We start from the raw sequence: 25,144 nt of genomic DNA, 5'->3' as shown, positions 1-25,144 counted from the left end.
GCTGGCTCTCTAATCCATGATCCCTCTATGTGTATATACACACATATGTATGTATTTATATATACATTGGTGTATGTATTTGTTCCTATATATGTGTGCATGCATGTGTGCTCACAACCACATACACAGCCCCTGTATCCCTTGGCCCAGAACGACTGTCTGAAGCACTCGGGTTTAAACAAGGAGATGAGGGTATGAGGTAGGGGTGGGAGGAGCTGTGTTCCTAGGAGCGGGGCAGCCGCAGCCCTCTGACAGTAAAGGGACAAGTCGTTTCTACTTCTCTGCCACGTAGTGCAAATATGCCCCAGCCTGAAAATGAGTTACGTTTGAGGTTCAGATTTTGTAAAGTGAAATTCAGTAACATAAATGGGCTTATATTGATGGTGACCATCTTCCCCCCATCCCTCAGCCTACACTGCCCCAAGCCCTAGGTTATCTGTAATGAACTTTTCTATAGTATGGCCACTCCAAGGTTTAACCTTCTCATCACCATCACACGCCATACCTCTTTTAACACTACACTGTCCCCTTTAATGCTCAGTCACCTGTTGATCCCAGAAAGAACCGAAAGGGAATTGAGGCTCCTGTCTCAAACTCAGGGTAATCTTGCAGGAGAGTTTTATTCAAATGAAATACTTCTATCCTTCTCCAGCTCTCTGGGGAATATGTGAACCAAATAGACATTGTAGAAGGAGAGAGGTTTACTAAGGCGGAGTGGTGATGCCGGCTTGCCCTCCTGAGCTTAGAATGGAACGAGAGAAAGGAGCTGCGTAGCTGGCAATAAGGAAAGAGGGGGTGACATAGGCAGGCACCCTCAGGCCCTCTCAAACCAGGTCTTCAGCTTCATTATCGGTTTGAAGCAAAGCCATTCTATTCCTCTCCTCCGAATTCATTTATTCAGCATCTGTGAGGCACAGGACACTGTGCCCAGTGCGGAGCCTGCAGAGGCAAAGTGGAAAGCAGATAAAACATAGATAAGGAAACAGCAGATAGCTTGGACAGGGTGATAACCATTGGGGGTGGGGGGAATAAGGAAAGCATTCCGCCGGGTGGACGGGCCCTCGGATGTCCAGGGCATGGGTCTTTCCAAATGTGAGTTATCGTGGACTGGGGAGGCAGGCACCTTCTTCCCCCCGCTGCAGCCTGGAGTCCCCTTCGTGGAAAGTGGGGAAATACAGGTGTGGGTTGGGAGAAGCATCCACATTTTCCTCCCTTCCCTTCCCCTCTGTACATGCACTTGGATCTGGCTGGCCAGTGCATACTCTCTCTCTCTCTCCTCTCTCTCTCTCTCCTCTCTCTCTGTCTCTCTGTCTTTCTGTCTCTCTCTCTCTCTCTCTCTCTCTCTCTCTCTCTCTCTCTCTCTCCTCTCTCTCTCTCTCCTCTCTCTCTGTCTCTCTGTCTTTCTGTCTCTCTCTCTCTCTCTCTCTCTCTCTCTCTCTTCTCTCTCTCTCTCTCTCTCCGCCCTGTTGCTCCTCAGTGATGAATGAGTCCCACTCCCAGCTTCCCAAGATGCTGTCTTTGGACAGCTACTAGCCTAGCTTCCTTTTCTCTCTCTGATCCTCAGTCTCCCCCCTTCTCTTTCTCTTGGGCCCTGCTCCTCTTAATAAGTCTGTCCATTTACCTGAGCCTGGGACGGGATGGGGGAGACCCCGCAGATTGGATGCCCCATTTCTTCCAGGCCTCAGGGAGCACTGGCAGCCTTGACCGGATCCCTCCCCCCTTTCCCCCCATTCTCTGCTTAGACAGAGGCAGCCCACACACCAGGACCACAGCGGGGAGTGGAGGGGAGGCTGGGCTGGGCCCGGCCAGGGAGTGCTGGCTTGGGTTGACCTGGCGTGCTCTGAAGGCAATTAGCCTGACAGATTTAGTGCTCCCGTTGGGATGCTGGTGGGGCCAGGCGGCCTCCAACACAGCCCTGTGCTGGCCTAGGGTGGGACTGGCTCCCCCTCCTTCCAAGAAACAGGGAGCAGTTCTGTCAGACGCTTTTCATTGAATGTGCCCTGCACGATCTCTAGGATGGGATATGAGGGGTCACCTCTGGGAGTCCCTTTCTCAGGAAGGAGGAAGAGCTCTGGGCTAAGGCCCTGGACTTTGGTCCCAAGGCCCAGATCTCTGATTTCTTCTTGGGATAAGGAGGGCGTTGGAGAACATCATCTCCAAGGCCTCTTCCAGAACAACCTTCTCTGACTTTCTGACTCCTGAGTTGGGGCTTGGCCAGGTTAGAGTGAGTTAACTGTGGGCACAGAAGAAGATGACTTGGACCAGGGCTCCTTGTAGTCTTTCCCGTCAGACCAGTTGCTCCTAAAGGAAGGGCTGAATCTCCCACGTTAAATCGGGACATCCCTGAGGGCAGGTTCTTTGTCTCCCCCCTCAGAACAGGGGCTCCCTGCGAGCAGTAGCTGGGCCTTCCCACCAGACCAAGGGCTTCCTGAGAGGAGACACCACGTTTCTTACCAGTTGGAGGTGATTAGTTGTATCAATATAGAAGTCTTTATTGAACACCTACTGTATACTTGGTGCTGTGGAAGAGGAAAGGAGAAGTGATTTTTTATCTCCTCTCCTTGGGAAATCTCACATTTGGGGCAGTGAGACTCCATGAAGCAATAGGGACCAATGCCAGGCCATGCTGAGTTGTGTGGTTCAGGGGAGAGCTATTGGGTGTCAGAATAGAGAGAGAATCCTCTGAATTGGACTGGAAAGAGAAGACTTCTTGGAAGTGGGACTGAGGTTGGGCCTGGAAAGATGAGTAAGGCTTTGGGTAGGCGGAAAGGAAGGCCAATCCCAAAGCAAAGGCCTGGAGGGAGGGAACGAATGTGTTCTCTGGGTAGTGAGGGGACCTACCTGCCTGAGGTGAGGAGTTTGTGTGAGGCTGTGAAAGGAGGCTGGTGTTGGATTGTGTATGTGCATGTGTGCATGTGTGCGTGTGTGTGTGTGTGTGTGTGTGTGTGTGTGTGTGTGTGTGTAAGGGGAGGGGGGGCTTTGATGCAAAGCTGAAAACTTTGCCTTTTCTTCTTTCTGTAGGTGATAGGTTGCTATTGAAGGCTTTTGAGCAGGAGAGCAGCACAATAAAAGAGATCTGGTCAGGGATTCAAGTAGGATGATGGGTCTGGAGTAATGTGGGAAGAGTGTGAAGGCAATGGAGTCGGGGTCAGGAGACTGACCTTGTCTCTGGGGGTTGGTCTGTCCCCTGGGGGCTCAGCATGTCTCAGGTGCCCGGTCTCTTCTCCTCCCCTTAGGGCGGTGTATTGGATGACAAGAGCGAAGATGCCAAGTCAGTCTCCACCTTGAGTTTTGGCGTCAACAGGCCCACAATTTCCTGCATCTTTGACCGTAAGTGGTCTTGGGTCATGTGTCCAGTGAGGGGGAAGGGAGGAGAGGGGCAGTGATGGGGGCCCTTGTGTTTGTGGCTCTCTCTGTACCCGGATGTGGATGGATGTAGCCTGAGTTTTTGTGTCCCTGTAGATGTATGTGAATGAGCGCGTCTGTGTGTATGTGGATAATTATGACTCTGTCTGTGGGTCTTTGTCTATTTGGATGGACCTGTTTTTGTCCATTTGTTGTGTGTCTGAGTGTGAAGTGGATGACTGTATCTCTATGTCCTTGTATTTGTGTGTCTTTATGTATCTGTATGTACATATGTGGATGCATGTGCATATGAATCTTTGAGTTAGTGTATCTTTGTGTTTAATAACATCTGACCTTTTATAGGGCTATAAGGTTTGCAAGACACTTCAGAGACATTCTCTTTACCCTGGCCAGCCATGGTACCTCCTCCCTCTATCAAGAGAATCCTGGGATCCTAGAATATTAGAGACCCAGAAGGGGCCCCTGAGTCTAACCTGAGTCCCCTTCTCACTTCCCAAGCCCTCTGAACTTGAGTCCAGCAGCCATACCCGGGTGCTCACCTTCGTTTTCCTCTCTTTCCCCTTCCATGAAGATGGGAACCGCTATCACCTCCGCTGTTATATGTACCAGGCACGAGACCTGCCCGCCATGGACAAGGACAGCTTTTCTGGTATGTCCATATGTACAGGCCTACCTTGGGAATATGGGGACAGGGGTTGTGGGCAGAGAAATCCTTCTGTGAGATGTCTTCTTGGATGGCAAATGATAGAGAGGACCTCTTTCCTTAAGACAAGTCCTGGGAAATCTTCTTTTTTGAGAGGAAAGGAAACAAGACATATGTCTCATTAGGTCCAGCCTAATTTCTTTCAGGCTCTGGCCTAATCTTTGGGATTGCTTTTGGCCTAAAAGTTTGGGGTTTGTGGGCATTGGTTTTCTCCTGGAGGTCATGCCCTTGCCCCCAACTTCAAACTTTGTGGCCTCATCCTAGACATCCGTGGACTTGTGGGATATGCAGGTAGCTAAGATTAGTCTCTATTTCTCAGAGCTGTTAGGATCAAGTAAAGGACTTTGCACACCTGAAAACATGCTATGTACATGTTATATACATGCTTGCTATTAGCTACTATATAGAGGCAAGGATTGTATTGTTTTTCACTTACCATCAAGGGAATAGGTTATAGGGCATAGGTCAGGGCCTTGAGAATAGTAGGCACTTGATAAATGCTAATTAAATAAGTGAATGAATGAATAGGACATAGTATAGGCACTGAGAGTCTTGTACACAGTAGGCATGTAATACATGCTCGTTGAATGAATGAATGAATGAATGTGTAGGACACATACAAAAGTCATGGGCCAGTGATACTGATGACAGAGCCATACAGATAAAAGAGGTCCAGCTGAATACAGTACAGAGTATATCTATAAGCTATGTATACATCCATCCCTCCCTCCCTCCCTCCATCCATGCCTCCATCTGTCCATCTATCCACTTGATCTTTTTATTCCTTCAGACTTCTGAGAGGAGTTGGTGAGTTTTTCATGGAGCATGGAATGAGAAAGAGGGCCATTGTCACAGGCAAGAGGAGAGAAGGGGAGCAGCCAGTAGGGACTTATGTGGGGCTCTGTCTTGTCTTGAGCTGACTCTGAGAATCCCCATCCTTGGCAGGGGCTGGGGCTTTAGCACAGAAGGCAAAAAGAGAGAAGGGGCTGCTGGTCCAGTGGCTCAGCCCTCAGGACGACAGAGTGGGGGGCCGGGAGAGCGCCAGCCTGGAGAAAGTTCAGCCTCAGCTGGAAGAAGTTCCTGGGAGCTGCTGGCTGCCGCCTGCCTGCCCTCCCTCCCCTGTCCCTGCACAGAGCCATATTTCATCAGCCCGGGAACTGTCAGGCTGTGACTGATGATCCCATTAGCCCTCCACTCTCTTGGCCCTGAGCACGCTCTCCAGCACCCTGGGCACATTTGGAGATTTATGAGCCGTCACCAGGGGTGGTGCGTGTGTGTGTGTGTGTGTGTGTGTGTGTGTGTGTGTGTGCATGTTCATTGGAAGGAGGAGAGTAGCCAGGAGTCAGATGGAGTGAGTTGTGAGACATATGGAAAAATTGGGACACAGCTTAGTTTTCAACACTTTGGAGAATCAGTTTGCTACGTAGGCCGAGTCTTGGCTAAGCCCTGACCAAGCGGACGAGGTAGCTCATGCCCTCATCCTTCCATGAGCTCAAAGTGACTTCAGCTTGGCCATGGGGAGACCAGCAGGGCTCGCCTTGGGTAGGAAAGACAGACTGCTTGGGGAACCAGGGAGAGGCTGTGGGAGCGAGGCCGAGGGACCCGGCCCCTTGGGCTGGGCACAAACAGGTCACCTATCTCCTCCATCCCTGTGCTGCTGCCCACTTGAGGACCAGGCCGTCCTCATTGTCCTCCAGCTTTTAGGCCTGAAAAGGTCCTCTGGAGGTCTTCTTGACTTTCGCCCTAGTCAGACCACGAGTGGAGGGCTGTGGTCAGCATCCCATTTCAGGAAGGATATTGGTAAGCTGAGGAGTGTGCTGAAGAGGGCAGCCAGGATGGGGAAGGGCCTCAAGTCTGTACCACAGGAGCATTGAGGGAAGGAAGCCTGGAGAGGAGAAGGCTCAGGGGAGGGGGTGGGGGTCGTGAAGGCCGATACATGGAAGAGGGATTGGCCTTGTTCCGCCTGGCCCCAGAGGACACTACTGGGAGGGGAGTGGGAGGTCGGGGTGGGGGGGAGATCAGAGGTAATGTCACACTTTCCATTCTGCCCCCTTTGCCCTCCCCCCCAAAATAAACACTCTGCAAACTTTCGGGGGCTTTGCCAGGCAAACTTCCTTGAGGCTCCCTGTCGGGTGTGAATGAAAGAATTGATTGAGTAGCCGCTGGAAAGGAAAGCTGAGGCCAAAAAACCTCCAGTGTTTATTTTCACTCCCAAACACTAAATCAGGGCTGTTTCCCTGCCCCCACCCCCCCAGTGAACATGCTTTGAGCCGGGGTGGCTGGGCCGGTGAGCAGGGCCAGGTGGGATTTTCTGATGGAACCTAAGCTTCAGGTGGGAACTTTTTTTTTTTATCTCAGTGGGGAGGATATGCTGTAGGAGTGAGCTGGGGTGAGGCTGTGACTCCACAGGGTCCCTTTGGGAGAGCACTCAGCCCTTCAAGCGCGGGTGCTGAGGGACGAGTCAACGACACTGACCTGTGAAATCTGACTCAGGAAAAACTCCAAGGTTTCGACCTTCCCCTGCCCCGCCACGCTCTTCCTCGTAGCCCACCTGAGCTGGACAGCATCTCCTTCGAGGACAAGGCAAAGCACCAGCCTGAAGGGAACGGATTCTCCCTGCCCCCTGGCGCTTCCTGCTGCTACACCTTCCCCATGAGCGTGGTCACTAGGTCCTTAAGGGTCTCGGTTTAAAAGGAGGGGATTTCACCATCCCTTCCCTTCCAACCCTCAGTCAGAAGCCCAAGAAGTGGACGTAGGCAAGGGGCTTGTCCATGGGACGTAGTGGAAGGTCCTGGGTTCTTGTCCCGACTGTACCAACGGATCACATGGCCTTGGACAAGGTCCGCAACCTCTGTGAGCTTCAATTTCTCCATCTGTCTTTGGGGAAGAATAATGCTGACCTGGCTTACCTGGGGGGGGGGGATGTTGAGAAATCTCTTTGGGACCTCAGTATCATCATACAGCTGTGAGATCTTGGCTGAGTTCCCTAACTTGCCTAGGCCATAGTTTACTCTGGGGTAAAGTTAGAGGGATGGGCTCAATGGCACCTGAGGTCTCTCCCAGCCCTAGATCTGGTATTTCCGTGGGGGGTCCCTCTGCTAGAGCATTGAACCCCGGGCTTTGTAACTCAGGACTTCAGGAAATGCGCCATTTGGAAGTGCCCTTGGAGGGCATCTGGGCCAGCAGTGTCCAAATCAAATAGAAACAGGGTCTGCTCAGTCATACATAAGCATCCCCGTGGGCCACATGTTGACTTAGAAAACCACATATGTCTATATGTTTCTTCTTTTATTCATATATTAACACATTAAATTTAGATGGGAGTGGCATTTTCATCTGTTTCTGACCACATCTGGGGGGCCTCGTGCAGCCTCTGACACCTCTGAGTCAGGCCAATCTCTATTGGTGCAAGAATACTATCTACAATATCTCTAGCCACTGCTTGGAGACCTGTAGTGACGGAGAGCTCACTACCTCCCAAGGCAGCCCAGGCCCCATTAGGACAGCTCTCAGTGATAGGACTAAAATCTGCCTCCCAGGACATAGCTCCCAGACCTGCCTTCTGGAGCTGGGAATGAGAGAGCTTAAGTCAAGGTTATCCTTTTCTGTTCAGTCTATTACCCTGGGCAGCCTGAAGGTCAACATCTGACCTTCTAAGCACTTGCTTCCATTCCCCCTAACTCAGAGGAAAGCCTCTGAGGCCTGATGGGTAGAGGGCTGGTCTCCAAGACAGGAAGACCTGGGTTGGAGACCTGCTTCTGTCCCATACCGCCTGGGGGATCCTGGGAAAGTGCTCTGTGGTCACTTCTTTCAGACTTGCAGTTACAGACTGGTTGCTGCTCTGAATGAGAGGAGGGGCTTTCCAGGCGGATGGAATCACAGGGTGGACCAGGGAGGACCCAAACCCACCAGTCAGGGAAGGTGTGGGCTGGGTGGCTCTGCACAGGCTGGTTCTGGGCAGCAGTCTGAGGGTCTCTACTGGAGCTGACTAGTGGAGCCAGGGAAGACGCCAAGGTGACCTGGAGACTTTCTCCCTCTTTTCTCTCTCCTCTCCTCTCCTTCACTCCACACTCCTAGGACTCCTGACCTCCTCAGCAGCTCCTCCTTTCCTGCTTTTCCAAAAGAAATAAAAACAATACCTTGCATTTCTCTAGGACGTTGTGGGGGGGGGGCGGTCATAGGAACATAGGTGTAGAGCCGCAGAAGACATCAGCGACCATCTCATCCCATCCCTGCCTTTCATTTTTGAGGAAACTGACCCCCAGATGCATGTCCCATGTCATGCATGTAATTAGTAGAAGAATGCACTTTCTCTACGACAATACCAGGCACTTAGCTTAGTGCCCGGCACACAGTAGGGACTTAACATGTGTTTATTGACTGACCGAGGCTCAGCTACCTGATGGTTAGTGTTAGTATCTGAACCCGGGTCTCCTGCCAAGTCCAGGGGTCTTTTCCACTCCACCGGGCTCGGCTGCCTTCCTGAAGGAGTCAAGGCGGCTCTCTTCTGGATTTCTCCTCCCCACCCTCCCCCCTTTCTCCCCTCCAAACACTTTGGGGGGAAAACCCAGGGCAGCCGTGAACAATGCGGCAGTGTCTGCTCACCACAATGCCTTTGTTGTGTGTGCGCGTGTCTGTGTGTGCGCGCGCGTGTTTCCCCCTCCCGGGGGTGCAGGCGTGCGTGCCTGTGCGTGTGTGCATTTTGTTTAAAAGGCCCGCTTCCCAAGCGTTCCCCTGTCTGCCCCGGCCCATGGGGCAGCTGGAGGGGAGTCGGGGTGGGGGTCCAGCAGCAGCCCAGGCCCCACCGCTACAATGCCCAATTGTGGTCTTTGTTGAAACGCTAGCGGGGCTGGGGGCCTCCCGCTTATAAAAATAAAGCATCGGGGAAGGAGTGGGGGGCGGAAACAAAAGGGGCTTTTTGGAGGGGCGGCCTTTAATATACTGTGGCTCTATTTATCCGAATGTGGGCTCCCTTCCCTTCCTGGAATCAGGGAGAGGTTCTCTGCCGAGCACGGAGCTGATGATATCACGGCCAGACGGGGCTTCATTAAGCGCACAGACGCCGCTGGGCCGGGCCAGGGGGAGCGAGGCAAGGGCCTGGGTCCAAGCTCCTGCCGCAGCCGATGCTGTGTGTGTGCTTGCGTGAGTGCATGCTCGTGTGGATGTGTGCGTGCATTGGTGTGTGTGCGCTTGGGCATGTGTACACGCACGTGTGCTTTTGTGTGCATGCTTATCTGCACGTGCCTGAGTGCAGTGCACACACGTGTGTGTATGCATTTCTGTGTGAGTACTTGCACGCATGCATTTGTGTGCGTGCTCGTGTGAGCATGCCGATACGCATGCGTATGGGTATGTGTTGTGTTCGTGTGTGCATGTATGTGCGAGTATGGGTGTAGGGAAGGTGGTCCTAGCCAAGGCTAAGGGGGCTTGAGTTCATCCTGCCTTTCCCTATTACACAATCCACTTACTGCATTTTCCTGCTCCAGAACCCAGATCATTAATATATAGAGAGATACATAGATGGATAATTAGATACCGACATGGGTAGTCAGCTAGTGGATAGAGTGGGGAGCTTAGAGTCAAGAAGATCTGAGTTCAAATCCTGCCTCCAACATTTACCAGCTGTGTGACCCTAAGCAAGTCACTTAACCTCTCTCTGCCTCAGTTTCCTCATCAACAAAACGAGGATGATAACAGTGCCTCCCTCTCAGGTTGTTGTGGACCCATTTTAAAACAATCGTTTTTTCCAATTTTTAACATTTGTTTTTTAAAATTTAAGTTGTAATTTCTTTCTCTTCCTCTTTCTTTTCCCCCCTCATTGAGAAGGCAAGCAATTTGATATAGGTTATACATGTGCAGTCATGCAAAACATATTTCCCACATTAGCCATGTTGTGAAAGAAAACAGAACAACTCCCCCCCCCCCACCGAATAATAAAGTTAAAAAAAGATGCTTTGATCTGCATCCAGACTCTATCAGTTCTTTCACTGGAGATGGATAGCATTTTTCATCGTAAGTCCTTCAGAATTGTGTTAGATTACTGTATTGATGAGAATAGCTAAATCATTATGGTACAATGTTCTCCTGGTTCTGCCCACTTCACTTTCCATCAGTTCATATAAGTCTTTCCAGATTTTTCTGAAAGCATCCTGTTTATCGTTTCTTATAGTATTCCATAATTCACATACCACAACTCATTTAGCAACACCTCAACTGATGTGCATTCCCTCAATTTCCAATTCTTGCCACCACAAAAAGAGCTGCTGTAGATATTGTTGTACACATAGGTTATTTCACTTTTTAAAAAAATCTCTTTGGGATACTGACCCAGTAGTGGTGTTACTGGGTTGAAGGGTATTCACAGTTTTATAGCCATTTGGGCATAATTCCAAATTGATCTCCAGAATGATTGGATCAGTTCACAATTCTACCAACAGTGCATTAGTGTCCCTATTTTTTCACGTCCCCTCTGACATTTGTCATTTTCCTTTTCTGTCATATTAGCTGATCTGATAGGTCTGGGTTGGCACCTCAGAGCTGTTTCAATTTGCATTTCTCTAACCAACAGTGATTTGGAGCATTTTTTTTAATGTGACTACAGATAGCTTTGATTTCTTCATCTGAAAACTGCTTGTTTATATCGTTTGGCCATTTATCAATTGGAGAATAACTTGTATTCTTATAAATTTGACTCAGTTCTCTCTCTAGTTAAGAAATGAGGCCTTTATCAGAGACAAGCTGTACATTTTTTAAATTTTTTATGATTATTGTGTATTTCCTTCCATCCTATTTTCCTCTTGTTTATCCTTCTCTCTTTCTCCTTTCACCCTGTCCCTCCTCAAAAGTATCTTGCTTCTGAGTACTACCTCCCCCAATCTACCCTCCTTTCTATTATAACCCACCCCCACAACACACACCTTCCCTTTCTACTTCCCTGTAGGGTAAGATAGATTTCTATACCTAAATGTGTATGTTATTCATTCTTTGAATAAACTCTGATGAGAGCAAGGTTCAGCTGTTGTCTGCCACCTCCATCTTCTCCTCAACTGTAAAAGCTTCTTTACACCTCTTTTATGTGAGATAATTTACCACCTTCTACCTCTCCCTTTCCCTTTCTCCCAGTGCATTCTTCTTTCTCACCCCTTAATTTTATTTTTTAGATATCATCCCATCATAGTCAACTCACACCTGTATCCTCTGTCTATATGTACTCCTAATTGCCCTAATAATGAGAAAGTTCTTAAGAGTTACAAGTATCATGTTCCCATGTAGGTATGTAAACCGTTTAACCTTTTTGAATTCTTTATGATTTCTTTTTCCTGTTTTTTCCTGTTTACCTTTTTATGCTTCTTTTGAGTCTTGTATTTGAGAGTCAGATTTTCTATTCAGCTCTGGTCTTTTCATCAAAAATGCTTGAAAGCCCTTTATTTCATTAAATATCCATTTCCCCCCAGAAGGATTATGCCTAGTTTTGTTGGGTAAGTGATTCCTGGTTGTAATCCTAGCTCCTTTACCTTCTGGAATATCACATCCCAAGCTCTCCTCTCTCTTTTAATGTAGAAGCTGCTAAATCTTGTGTTATCCTGACCATGGTTCCACAATATTTGGATTGTTTCTATCTGGCTGCTTATGATATTTTCTCGTTGACCTGGGAGCTATGGAATTTGGCTATAATATTGCTATATAATAAAATTATAACAAAATTTTCATTTTAGGATCTCTTTCAGGAGGTGATTGGTGGATTCTTTTAATTTCTATTTTGCCATATGGTTCTATGATAGGGCAACTTTCTTTGATATTTTTTTCCCCAGTTTTTTTTTCTTTTTAGGCAATTGGGATTAAGTGACTTGCCCAGGGTCACACAGCTAGTAAGTGTCAAGTGTTTGGTCTGAGGCTGGATTTGAACCCAGGTCCTCTTGACTTCAGGGCCGGTGCTCAATCCACTGTGCTACCTGGCTGCCCCTCTTTGATAGTTTCTTGAAAAACGATGTCTAGGCTCTTTTATTTGTTTTTTGGTCATGTCTTTCAAGAAATCCAATAATTCTTAAATGATCTCTCCTCATTCTATTTTCCAGGTCAATTGTTTTTCCAATGAGATATCACACATTTTCTTCTATTTTTTTCATAATTTTGTTTTATTGTTTCTTGATGTCTCATGGAAACGTTAGCTTCCACTTGCCTATTCAATTTTTTAAGGAATTATTTTCTTCAGTAAGCTTTTGTACCTCTTTATCCATTTGGCTAATTCTGCTTTTTAAGGTATTCTTCTCTTCATTGGATTTTTGTGCCTCTTTTGCCATTTGACCTATTCTGTTTTTTAAGATGTTATTTTCTTCAATATTTATTTGTACCTCCTTTACCAAACTGTTGACTCTTGTTTTCATGATTATCTTGCATCGCTTTAGTTTCTTTTACCCATTTCCCTCTACTTCTCATATTTGATTTTTAAAATCCTTTTTGAGCTCTTCTAGAAATTCTTTTTTTGAGGTGTGAGACCAATTCACTTTTTTCTTTTCTTTTCTTTGATTTTGATTTTTTTTTTTTTGGCTAGGCAATGGGGTTAAGTGACTTGCCCAGAGTCACACAGCTGTGTCTGAGGCTGGATTTGAACTCAGGTCCTTCTGAATCCAGGGCTAGCGCTCTATCCACTGCGCCACCTGGCTCCACCAAATTCACTTTTTTCTTTGAGGTTTTGGATATAGCTGTTTTGACATTGTTTTCTTCTGAACTTGTATTTTGATCTTCTTGGTCACCATCGTAACTTTCTATAGTCAGGTTATTTTTTATTGTTGTTTGCTCATTTTTGAGCCTTTTTCTTGACTTTTAACTTTATGTTAAAGTTGGGCTCTGCTTCTTGGGTGGAGGGGGTACTGTGCCAAACCTCAGGTTTTTTGTGCTGCTGATTTCAGAGCTAATTCTGGGGGTTTGTAAGTTTCTCGTGCTTCCAAGGTGGTGTGATCTAAGGAGAGGTGTGGTCACTACTCTCCTGACCTGTGCTCTGGTCTGTGAGTGACCAGGGCCCCTGCTCCTGCTAGTGCTCGTCCTCACCCTGGGATTGTGACCCAGAGCCATGTATGCGCAACACAACAGAGTTCTGCTCCCAGTGCCAGCAAAGAGTCCCCTGCACTCTCCTTCTGGCCAGTTGTCCAACCTGCTCACCATCTGTGGGCTGAGAGCTCTGGAAGCTGCCACCCCTAATTCAGTCACCCTCGAAGCCTGGCTTGCCAGGAGAGTCCTGGGCTGGGCTAGACTGTGGTTCACTCCCCAAGTCAGACAGACGACCTTCCTGCCGACCTTCTGAGTTGTCTTGGGCTGGAAAATCGTTTTACCCCATCCTTTTCTAGGTTCTGCCGCTCCAGAATTCATTTTGAGGTGTTGTTTTAAAGTTACTAAGAGGGGAGAGCACAGGTGAGTCCCTGCCTTTCCTCGCCATCTTGGCCGGTTCCATTTCGTGGACACTAAAGCCCTACATCAATGTTAGTGATTATTATTATGGATTGATAAAGCCTATGTTATGTACTCATGTTGTGCCGGGCATTGTGCTGAACACTGAGAAATACAAGCAAAAAGGACATATTTTAATTGGTGGGGGGAGACAACATAGAAAGGAGGACGAGAGTGTGTGGGATGAGAATGGAAGGGTCCCCATTGTTCCTTTGTTTATCTGGAAGATATCAAATCCTGCCTCCCACACTCATCAGCTCTGTGACTCTGGACAAGCCAATTAACCCATCTGCCTCAGCTTCCTCATCTACAAAATGGGGGCAGTGAGAGTACTTACCTCACAGGTCCTTGTGGGGATCAAAAGAGATCATATTTGCAAAGTGCGTTATAAATCTTAGAGCATGATATAGATGCTAGTGATTATTATTAGTGTTAGAAGATGCTAACGCTGCTCTTGGCCAGGTCTAGGGTTGTAGGCATCTCTTACCCTGCCTGGGTCTGTGCCTTGGAGGCTAAGCCAGGAGTCAGAATGTCATAGGATGCTGGAAGCTCCATCCAATTCAACCCTCTCATTTTACAGATGAGGACAGTGGGGCCCAGAGAGGTTAAGAAATTTTTCCAAGGACACACAGTTAGTTAACAAACAGAGCCAGGACTGGTACTCCATGGCCAGTGTCCTCTTCATTATTCTGATATCTCTCCAGAAGACCTGACCGACCACTCCTCCTCCCCGCCTTATCCCCATGATCTGAGAAAGGACAAATGGGCAGCCCCATCCTCCTTCCTCAGAACCTGCCCTATCCCCTAGGGCAAACATTCAAGGCTGTTTTCAGCTCATGGGAGATCTAGTCCCCAAATCTGGCTCTTTCCCTCAGCTTTTCCTGGGTGGTCCCGAGTGAGGAAGTCTCTTCCTTTTCTGTCCCCTAAAATTCCTCCCCTCACTTCCAGTTATCCTTCACTGACCTCAACGCTGCCTTCTCTGTGCACTGAGCGCCTCTCAGACTCTTGCCCCTGGAGTCGAACTGTGACCATGCGCCCCTTTCTCTCTGCTGGACTCAGCGGACCTCATGCCCCAGCACGTACTCTTTGACACAGTGATGCCGGCCTGCTAGGTGTTCCTGGAGGAGACGCCCCGTCTCTCAGCTCCGGGCATTCTCCCTGGCCGTGCCTGCAACGCTCTGGCTCCTCATTTCCCCCATCCTGGCTTCCTTCCAGTCTCTCCTGGAAGCTTTTCCCCATCCCCTTTAACTCTAGCACCTTCTGTCTCTGGATTATTTCCCGTTTATATCGTCACTAGCAAGTTTGTTCGTAGTTGCTCGCACGGCTGTCTTCTCCGTTAGACTGTGAGCTCCTCTAGGGCAGGGACTTTATTTTACTTTTCTTCTTATTCTCAGTGCCCGGCACATAGCAGGTGCTTAATACATGCTTACTGACGCTCAGCTGTGGTTCTGGGAGCCAAGCTGGGACCTTGATGTCTTGCATCAGTATCCTCAGGTAGAACTATGGCCAGGAATTCTTAGATCCTGAATTAATTAGTTGAACAGGATTTGGTAGTGATGGGTGCAGAGAGCACAGCGTCCCGGAATGGTGCAGAATACTGGCTAGGTGGTGGCCCATCCCCAGAGAGGCTGACCTGCTTCTCACCTAGGAACCCTCGTCCCCTGGGAGAAGGGGGGGAAGGGGAGGCAGTAGGTAGTGGGGTACAGCAGGGGAGGAAGTAAGTTGTGCCTGAAGAAAAAGATGCCGTGTGGGCGGCTGGGTGGCGCAGTGGATAGAGCGCCGGCCCTGAAGTCAGGAGGACCTGAGTTCAAATCCGGCCACCAAACACTTGACACTTACTAGCTGTGTGACCCTGGGCAAGTCACTTAACCCCAATTGCCTAACAACAAACAAACAAACAAATAAAAAAGAAAAAGATGCCGTGGTAAAAGGGTCTTGGAGGCAGCTGCCTGGTCGCCCCATCCTCGTTCTGACGTCCTGTCTGTATCACGTCAGCTACTTCCAAGGACCAGAATCTGAGTCTTCTCCCCATTCGGAGATGAGCTCCCTGCTGGACTGCCCACTGAGGTCTTCAGTCTTTTCATTTGCAGAGATGACCAGCAGGTCCCGAGCCGATGACCTGGCTCAGGTGACCGGCCCCACCCACTTCTCCAGGTTCTCTTTAATGATTCCTGGCAGTCCGCAGTGGCTTGACTCCTTTCCACCATGAGTCAGAGGTCTGCTTTCTCACAATTTTGTCCTGTCTCTTCTTCCTCATTGCCTGACGCAGACCCGTATGCCATCGTCTCCTTCCTCCACCAAAGCCAGAAGACGGTGGTGGCGAAGAATACATTGAATCCCACCTGGGACCAGACGCTCATCTTCTATGAGATTGAGATCTTCGGGGACCCCGAGACTATCTCAGAGAACCCCCCCAGCATTGTGGTGGAGTTGTACGATCATGACACCTACGTGAGTCTACCTCCCTCTGGCTCTTCCACCCCACCCAAAGGTCCTGTCTGAAGCCCAGAGCAGCATGAAGAGGTCCTTGTGATGAGGAAGGAGGCAGTCTGGTGCAGTGGCCAGGACCTGACTTAAAATCAGGAGAGCTTGGTTTTGAATTCTGCCTCTGACTTGGGTCAGATCCTTTTACGTCTCTCCCAGCCTCAGTTTACTTATTTGTAAAATGAGGGTAACAGCAGCATTTACCTGCCAGGTTTGTTGTTGTTAAGGATCAAATGAGATGTTTATCATTTCCGTATATATCTTCTTACCAAACCCCTTCCTGCCTTAGAATTGAGCTCTCCCTGTAATAAAGAAAAATAGTTAAAAAGCGACTCATCCAGTGACGCACTTGGCAGTGTATGCGACATTCTGCCCTCACGGGCCCTCGCTCTGGTGCTGAGACGAGGGAGGTGTGTCTCTCTGCCTGCTCTCTGGGGTCCGCGTTGGTTTTTCAGTGACTCAGAGCATGGCTTGTGAAGCCAGACTCCTCCGCGTTTCTCCTAGGGCGCCGATGAGTACCTAGGACGCTGCATCTGCCGACCCAGTCTGCACCGGGCGCCGCGGCTGACGTGGTTCCCAGTTGTGAGGGGAAGCCGGCCTGCCGGGGAGCTGCTTGCAGCCTTTGAGCTCATCATGAGGGAGAAGGTGAGACATTGTCCATGGGAGAGCGGCAGAGCGGGAGGTGAGATCCTGGGTCTGGAGGCTTTATGCTAAGAGAGTTGGCTGGGTCTGTCCCTAGGGGCCCCGACGTAGCCACGGGCTCAAGTCACGGTTGCTTCCTCTCAGTCAGGAAAGGGTACCCATGTTGCAGCAGAGTGGGCTTTATCAGGGAAGGCTGCTGGAAGGAGGTGTTTTTTGAGTAGCGTTTTGAAGAAGGTCAGATAAATAACTCAGCAGAGAGGCTTTTTATGGGGAGGTTGGAGGAAGGATTTCATTGGAGGGGGGAAATTGGGAGAAGCATCTCATAGCCCCACTTTATGGAATGGATAGGAATGACATTTTTTCCCCTCCTTTTTCCTGTAGCCAGCGACCCATCACATCCCTGGTTTTGAGGTAGGCACTGTTCTTTTTCCACTTTCCAAAGAATCAGTAGAATGTTAGTATATGTAATTGAGAAAAAAATTAAAAAGAGAAAAAACCCTTAGCAAATATTGGCCAGGCAAGGCTGTCACCATCCAAGAGCCCAGGCTCACATTCCTAGGACCGCTGCCGCAGGGATGTAGCCCCCTTTCCATCTTGTCACCCTCCCGAGCACTGAGAATCAGCTGTGGCTCTCCCTCAGTCGTGACATTAGGTGAGCCCAAAAGCTCTTTCCTGGCTCTGTCCTGGGTGGCAGGCCAAGGACAGAGCAGTCACAGAATCCAGCCATGTCTGGCTAAGCAAATGAACCTCCATCAGACAACGCTGGGGAATTTGACTCTTTTCTTAGCCAGGCCATTCTAGCTCTGGTTCCTTGAGGAGTTTGTCTTCTCTTATTATTGTTGTTACTACTATCAACAGCATTATCATTAATATTATATCACCCAGAGCCCCCAGAATACTTGGCCCAGGTTCGAGGCACTTAGTGTATCCACTGAAACCCGTATCTTCTGAGCCCCCATTAGTGTGGCTCTTTTACCAAGCCAACTAGAGAATACACTCATTTAAAGGTAAATCAAATATCATAGCAAAATAAACAATGGGAAAGATTCCCCTTGAACAGACTTCACAGATTATCCTCCTATGAATGGAGGAGAGGACCCCACCACCCCAAATAAGCATTAAAAGGCATACCTGTTGGGAACCATGTGGCCAGTGATCACACAGGAGGGGGCACACACCTAGGGAATGTGTGCAGCCTCATTTTCTGGTTTACAAAGTGCTTTCCTCACAATATGCCTTTGAAATGGGTAGTATGAATACTGTTGTCACCATTTTACAGACAACAAAATTGAAGCCCACTTAGGGAACAGCTAGTAAAAGGCAGAGCTGGCATTTATAGCTCAGTCTTCTGATTTCAAATCCAATTTTTTGAATACTTCACCACATATTCTTTGTAGAGTTTCTGTCCAACTACTTCTCCTTTCTTCAGCTCTTACACAGTCTTGTGCACAAAGGTCTTTGTTTACACAGGACACTCAAAGGCTGATGATCCCATCACCTCGCCATCTAGAGAAGTTATAGAAGACAAGATTGTAATATTGGTCACCCTCATCCCTTAGCCTTGGCAGCCTCTACTAAGGTCTCCTTCTTCTGATGGTCAGGAACATCTTTCTTTTATTTAGCCTGAGGAGTCATATTTGGGCAGCTATTTCTGACATACAGGTCATCCAGATTGTGGGTTTGTTGAGGAGATAGAGTTCCCATTAGGTAATCAACCGATGACTGCACTGCTTATTATGCTAAGCTAAATGAAATGGTTCCTGCCCTCAGAGAGCTTGTGTTCTCTTGGGGGAGATATCAGATGTGCAGCTAAATAGGCAGCGTGGTTCTGTTTGGACATGGAGCCTGGAAGACTTGGGTTACTATCCTGCCTTTCATACTTACAGGCTGGGTAGTTCCAGGAAAGTCACTTGGTTTCTCTGAACCTGTTTTCTCCTCTGTCTGTAGTACTTCTCTCTCTCTCTCTCTCTCTCTCTCTCTCTCTCTCTCTCTCTCTCTCTCTCTCATTTCCAACTACATTGGATCTTCCTTTTTAAAATTTATTTTCAGCTATCTATCTATCTATCTATCTATCTATCTATCTATCTATCTATCTATCTATCTAGATATCTATTCATTCATTCATTCGTTTGTTTGTAAGGCAATCAGGGTTAAGTGATTTGCCCAGGGTCACACAGCTAGTGTCAAGTGTCTGAGAAGGAATTTGAACTCATGTCCTCCTGACTCCAGGGCTGGTGCTATATCCGTTGCGCCATCTAGCTGCCCCTGTCTGTGGTACTTGGAGTCCCTACCTCAATGGACTGGTCTAAGATGCAGATGAGATCCTGTTTGTGAAGCTTGTTACAAACAATGTAAAGTGGTCCATGAATATTAATGATTATTAATGAAGGGTTTATTTTCTTTCATTCCCTCTTTCTTCCCCTCCTGAAAATTAAACGACTTTAATGGAATAAACCAACCCACGTGACGCAGCCGGAAGAGATCTCTGGTGTTGCAGACGAGGTGAGTTGGACCACTCTGGGTAATGTGCCAGCCTTCTTGGGAGCTAGTGGTAGAAGGGGTTGGGCGAAGTTCCTTTAGTAAGATTCACCTGGACTCTTATTGTCGGAGAGACAAGAGAAGGGGCAGTTAAAGCCCCTTGACCTCAAGAAACTCACCAGGACAGGGTCAAAAGAGAGAATAGAATAAATGGGGGGTAGGATAGGATGAAGGAAAATATATTTAGTTTTTCACAGCAGAACTACTATGGAAGTGTTTTGCATAACTGCACATGTATAACCTGTATTGAGTTGCTTGCCTTTTCAATGAGGCTGGGTGGGGAGAGAGGAAGGGAGAAAATTTGGAACCCAAAGTTTTAAAAACATATGTTAAAAAAAAAAAAGAAACCAGAGGTGATCCAGATATTAAAGGCTATGAATTAAAAAAAAAAAAAGAAAAAAGAAACTCATAGACCTGGGACTTACCCACGCAATGAGAAAAAGCTGCAGAATGGTATAAAACCTACAGCCAATTGGGAGGCACACGTTTTCCAGAGTCCAGGAGTCAATGCAGGTATGAGCAGCTTCCTGGAGGAGGAGGTGTGAGTGGTTTTCCTCTGACCAGGGATAAGGAAGATGTGGAGGAGAAGAGTTGGAAGGTACCGGGCATGAGGAGAAAGAGCAGGCTAGAGGAAGCAGGGGGATAGGAGACTGGGGCTGGAAAGATACCTTTAGGCGAAAGGCAAGGTTGTCCTTTCAGGCAGTCAATGGGCATTTTTTGAGCGACTACTGAAGCAAGCAGAGGATGGGCTGGAACAAGGACAGTGAGGAGATGAAGGTCTGAACTCGGGTGCTGGCTGTGTGGATGTGGAGAAGGGGACGTATGTGATCGCTGTGGTGAAAACAGCGATGACGAGATTTGCTAACGGATTGGAAACGTGGGGTGAGAGCCAGGGAAGATTGAGCATGACCCTGAGGCTGTGAGCCAGGGGGCAGTGAGGTCCTTGAAAATAACAGGAAAGGTGAAAAGAGTGGAGGGTTTGGGGCCGGGGAGGGTAATGAGTTCAGGTTTGGGTGTGCTGAGTTTGAGATGATCTTAGCCAAAAGGCAGCTGGTGATGCATGACCTGGAGACAATACCGGCAGTATCATGTTCAGCCTGGGGCACCACATTTTAGGAAAGAAACTGATAAATGGAGTGTTCAAAGAAGGGCAAATAGGGGGCTAAAGTCCTTGACTCCACGCCTTAGGAGCAGCATTTTAAGGCACTAGAAAAGAAAAGACTGGAGAGGTGAGACCTAATGGCTGTCTTCAAGTGTTTGAGGGGCTGTCATGGAGAAAATGGTTAGATTGATTCTGCTTGTCCCCAGAGGAGGGTACTAGGAACATTAGGTGGGAAGAGCAAAGATTTAGGCTTGACGTAAGGAGAAACTTCCAAGTGCTGAGTGCCGTCTGTCCCCAAGTAGAATGAGCTGCTGTGGAAGACCGAGAGTTTCTCTTTCAATGGAGGTCTTCAATCAAAGTGGGGATGACCACTCGTTGGGGGGGGTTTAAGGGGGATTCTTGGATCAGGTGATACTTGAGGTCCTTTTTGACACTGTGGTGCTGAGCTCTTGTGATAGTCCACTCTTTGGGGGTAGCCTTCATTACCAGGCAGGAAGTGAAGAGGCTGTATTCCTTTAAAAACTGGGTACAATTAATCATTCAATCAGTATTCGATCCAATCAATCAACCAAACAAGCATTTATTAAACACTTATTACACGGCAGGCACTGTGCGAAGCGCTGGAATACAAAGAAAGGTAAGACGAGTCTGTGCCCTCAGAAAGCTTGCTCCCAGCGGGGATATCCAAACCAGCAGCCTCTAGAGACCTTTCTGGACTGACCTGGCACTGAATGTTGGAGGGAGAAACTGACTCGGGAGGAGACCCCTGGTCTGGGGGCGCTCATTTTGTGTTACATGCTATTAGAATCATCCCTGGGTCATGGCGAGAGCCTCTGAGCTGTCTTCCACACAGCTCAGCGTAATCTTCCTGAGGCACATGTCTGACCGTATCGTGCTGCCCCGCGCCTCTAGGACAGACTGCAGACTCCCTGCTCTGAGTTCCTCCTGTCTTTCCGGCTTTATTTCGTGTTTCTCCCTGTCCTGTATTCTATTTTCCAGTTAAGCTGTTTCCCAGATTCTTCACACAGATCACCCTGCCCCCATCCATGGAATGTTTTCTGTTGTTGAGTCATTTTTCAGTCATATCCTAGTCTCTGTTGACCCCATTTGGGGTTTTCTTGGCAAAGATACTAGAATGGTTTGCCATGTCCTTCTCCAGCTCATTATACAGATGAGGAAACTGAGGCAAACAGGGTGAAGTGGCTTGAGCGGGGTCACACAGTTAGTAGGTATCAGAGACCAGATTTGAACTCAGGAGGATGAGCCTTCTTGACTCCAGGCCAATGGCTCTATCCACTGCCCTATTCATAAAATGTAGGCCCTCCTTAAGTGCAAGGTACAAAGGAAAAAACCCCCAAACCTCCCAGCACACGGTTCTTATTCTTTCTTTCAGTCTCCTTCCTAGCCCAGCCCCACTCCTCTGTCCTCTCCCCCTTCTCCTCCCGTCTTCTCTTTGTTCAGAAGACAAAAGCAGGGCACCATAGCCAGAAGGAGTAAAGTCAAAAAAGCTCTTCCATTTGGGATTTCCTGAGGCCCCTGTGTGTGCTGGGACGGGGACTAAAGTGTGGAGGAGAAGGAGGCCCCTTGCTCTCATTGGGAAAGGAGGTGATCCCGTCCTGGGGGCAGTGTGCAGCCAGGGGTCTGGAGCTGAGGGCCAGCCTCCCGGGTCCAGCTGCTGTTAGTGAGGGCAGGAGGCTAGAGTAGCATCCACCCCTCCACCCCCCGGATCCACCCTAAGGGGCTCGCTCCGATGGCAGAGACAGAGACCCACTTCTCCCTCTGCATGCCAAGTGTGGGGAGGAAAGGGGGGTCCAGATGCTGACAAAGACCCACCGGGGAATTGTCTCCCCTAAGTCAGAGGTGGGAATGAACCTTGGTTTTCAGGAAATTTGCCAGGAGCTGTTCTACCTGTCTCCCCCCTCCCCAACGCCCCTAGAAAGTTGGGCAATTTATTTTATAAGTTACTAAATCCTCCCCCTGGTCCCCACCCCCAAACCTGGCTTTGATTTAAAATATTGTTTTTTTCTGGGAAGACTAATTAGAGCAGCATGGTATTCCTAATGAGCTCTCAGACCACAACAGGGACACACAATGGCAGTCTGCAGGCTTTGGTGTTCAGACGAGGTCCTGCCCGCTCCGGTGGTGGCCGTCGGGAGCTCCCCAGGTGGGACAGCCAGGCACCTCTGGCCATCTGGCCTGCTCAGAGGCAGCTGCAGCAACAGACGAGTTGCTGGTCAGTCCTGTCTGACTCTTCATGACCCCATTTAGGGTTTTCTTGGCAGAGATCCTAGAGTGGTTTGCCATTTCCTTTACAGATGAGGAAACTGAGGCAGGCAGGGTGACTTGCCCAGGGTCACACAGCTAGTAAGTGTCTGAGGCCAGATTTGAACTCAGGAAGATGAGTCTTACCGACTCCAGGCCCAGCGCTCTATCTGGGTTCAAATCTTACTTCCTCTACTTTCTAGCTGTGTGATCTCAGGGAAGTCATTTAATCTTAGATTCCTCATACATAAACGAGAGGGTTAGAAGAAAATGGTTCCTTCTGGCTCTACATCTGTGGCCCCACATCAACTCACCTCTCCTCATCTATGAAATAAGGATGTTGGACTAGATTACCTTGGAGGTCCCTTCTGGATGCAGAGCTGTGAGAGCTGATTGTTAAATTTCCATGGTGAGCATTTAAACCTCAGAAATCGGCAAACTACAAGTCAGGGTTTGATTTATCATTTTGTTGATTGTCCAGACTTTAAAAAGTGATGGGGAAAATATTAATAATGAAGATTAAATTTAAAAGTATGTCGTACCTACTCACTGCCCTTCAGCAGCATGGCTAGTGGTAAACACTGACCAGCACAGCCCCTCCTTCTGACGTGAGGGCTGGCCTTGTCGGACCAGGGCTCTTCTGGGCAGCAGGGTCACTGATGGGAGCCAGATCAGTTAGGCTCATCGAAGAAGCCCTGATCATCCGGCTACGAGGCACTCCCCACCTACAGCCTACTAGAAATCTCTGTAACTACTACAAGTAGCTAGCATTGGTATAACACTTTAAGGTACGTGAAATGCTTTATCCAGGGTAACTCATGTGGAAGCTGAGCATGATAGGGGCAGACAGCGGCAGTCTTTGGGCTCTATTATTCAGACAGGCTTCCTTGCTCTGATGTAAGGATAAAATAAGATAATATTTTTAAAGTACTTTGCAAATCTCAAGAGCATAAGTGAATGCTAGCTATTATCATTCTTCCAGTTCTCTAGAAATCCTAGCCATCTTTATCCTCATTTGAGCTTCACAATGATGCCGTGAGATAGGTGCTGTTATTTTCCCCATTTCGCCAATAAGAAGACTGAGGCACAGAAAAGTTCAGTGACTTGCTCAGTCACACAGGCAAAGTTCAATCTCGGGTCTCCCTGATTCCAAATCCGGCACTCTCTCCACTGCATCACCTATGACACCTCCCACTATAGGGAAGTCACGCTCTTAGAAGACACTCTGTGCCACCTTTGAACGATTCCTGTCGCTGGAAGTCACTGTGGCCCAGGGCACACAGGGGTGGGTGTCTCTGGGTGTTCTTTCTATCCCCCATCCCTTAAGGTCCAGTCTGTGTCCCAAGCCCTCAGGACTGGAGGGGGATTACCTCCATTCCCATGCACTGGGTCTGGCATGAGCAGAGCTGGGGGTTAGGGTAAAAGACAAGAGAGGGGCATCCAGGTCATGAGGGACCCCCCGATCTAGTCATGGAGACACAGTGTCTCCCCTGGTGGAGACACAGGCCCTGACATGAGGGAGCCCCTGACCTAGGGCTGGCGTTGACTCCTTGCTCTCAGGTTGTCCTGTCTAACATACGTCTTGTTTTATGTTGGTTGTTTAAATCTTGTCTCCCCATTAGACTCCGAACTTCTTGCGGGCAGGAATTGTCCTTTTTCTTTGCATCTCCAGTGCTCAGCTGTTGGGGGTGGGCTGGGGCCCGTCATTGGGACTCCATCATTGATGCAGGCTTAGGGGAGAGCGAGGGCCAAGGCAGTGAGAGGCCTGAGAACCAGGGACGTGGATGAGTGCGACTGGGCTGGAACCAATATCAAGGGGACCAGCCTGAAAGAAAGCTGGACAGGGAAGTGGACAGTCTGCCAAGGAGGGCCTTGAATGCCAGAGTCATAGGCTACTTCATAGGGAAATAGGGTCATAGGAAAAAATCGAAGAAGATGCCAAAATTTTGAGCCTGAATGATGCGGAGGATGGTTGTGCCATTTATAGAATTATGAAAGCCAGGGGGTGAGGGAAGATGGGCAGTCTGGTATTGGGTATCATGATAGTGAGAAGCGGCAGGACATCCAGGTGTTCCCTCCTCTGCACTCACAAGGCTGTGACCCTACCTCCAGCCTCCATATCCTCTTGTCTGACTACTAATTAGTCTTCCTGCCTTCTCTCTCCACTGCCCAATTGATTCTTTACAATGCTTCTGAAACAATCTTCCTAAAGTACAGCTCTGACCATATTACTTTTTTAAAAAATTAATTAATTTATTTTTAGTTTTCAACATTCATTTCCATAAGATTTTGAGTTCCAAATTTTCTCCTCATCCCTCCTCTCCCCCCACCCAAAGACAGCATGCAATCTGGTATAGGCTCTACACACACATTCTTATTAAACCTAGTTTCACATTAGTCATGTTGTAAATTAGAACCAAGGGGAGAAACCATGAGAAAGAAGAAACAAAGAGAGAGAGAGAGAGAGAGAGAGAGAGAAGAGAGAGAGAGAGAGAGAGAGAGAGAGAGAGAGAGAGAGCGCACAAATAATATGCTTTGATCTGCATTCAGACTCCACAGTTCTTTCTCTGGATGTGGATGGCATTTTCCATTATAAGACCTTT

The 25,144-nt window shown here is 48.4% G+C and overlaps 1 protein-coding gene across 11 annotated transcripts in view; it reads left to right on the top strand.

Moving 5' to 3' along the window:
* The window catches only part of DYSF (dysferlin), a 257,583-nt gene that overhangs the window by 162,269 nt on the left and 70,170 nt on the right, over positions 1-25,144 (top strand). For all 11 annotated transcript variants that reach the window (XM_021001176.2, XM_078149256.1, XM_021001178.2 and 8 more), the window contains 6 exons: positions 3,237-3,330; positions 3,938-4,015; positions 15,783-15,964; positions 16,502-16,642; positions 17,021-17,050; positions 19,112-19,141. In XM_021001176.2, coding sequence (XP_020856835.1) covers positions 3,237-3,330; positions 3,938-4,015; positions 15,783-15,964; positions 16,502-16,642; positions 17,021-17,050; positions 19,112-19,141 — 555 coding nt within the window. The remainder of the gene's footprint in view (positions 1-3,236; positions 3,331-3,937; positions 4,016-15,782; positions 15,965-16,501; positions 16,643-17,020; positions 17,051-19,111; positions 19,142-25,144) is intronic.

The sequence above is a fragment of the Phascolarctos cinereus genome, unplaced genomic scaffold (genome assembly GCF_003287225.1).
Source record: "Phascolarctos cinereus isolate Bilbo 61053 unplaced genomic scaffold, phaCin_HiC Scaffold_2;HRSCAF=192, whole genome shotgun sequence".
Taxonomy (NCBI): domain Eukaryota; kingdom Metazoa; phylum Chordata; class Mammalia; order Diprotodontia; family Phascolarctidae; genus Phascolarctos; species Phascolarctos cinereus.
This window is presented reverse-complemented; position numbering and strand designations above follow the sequence as displayed.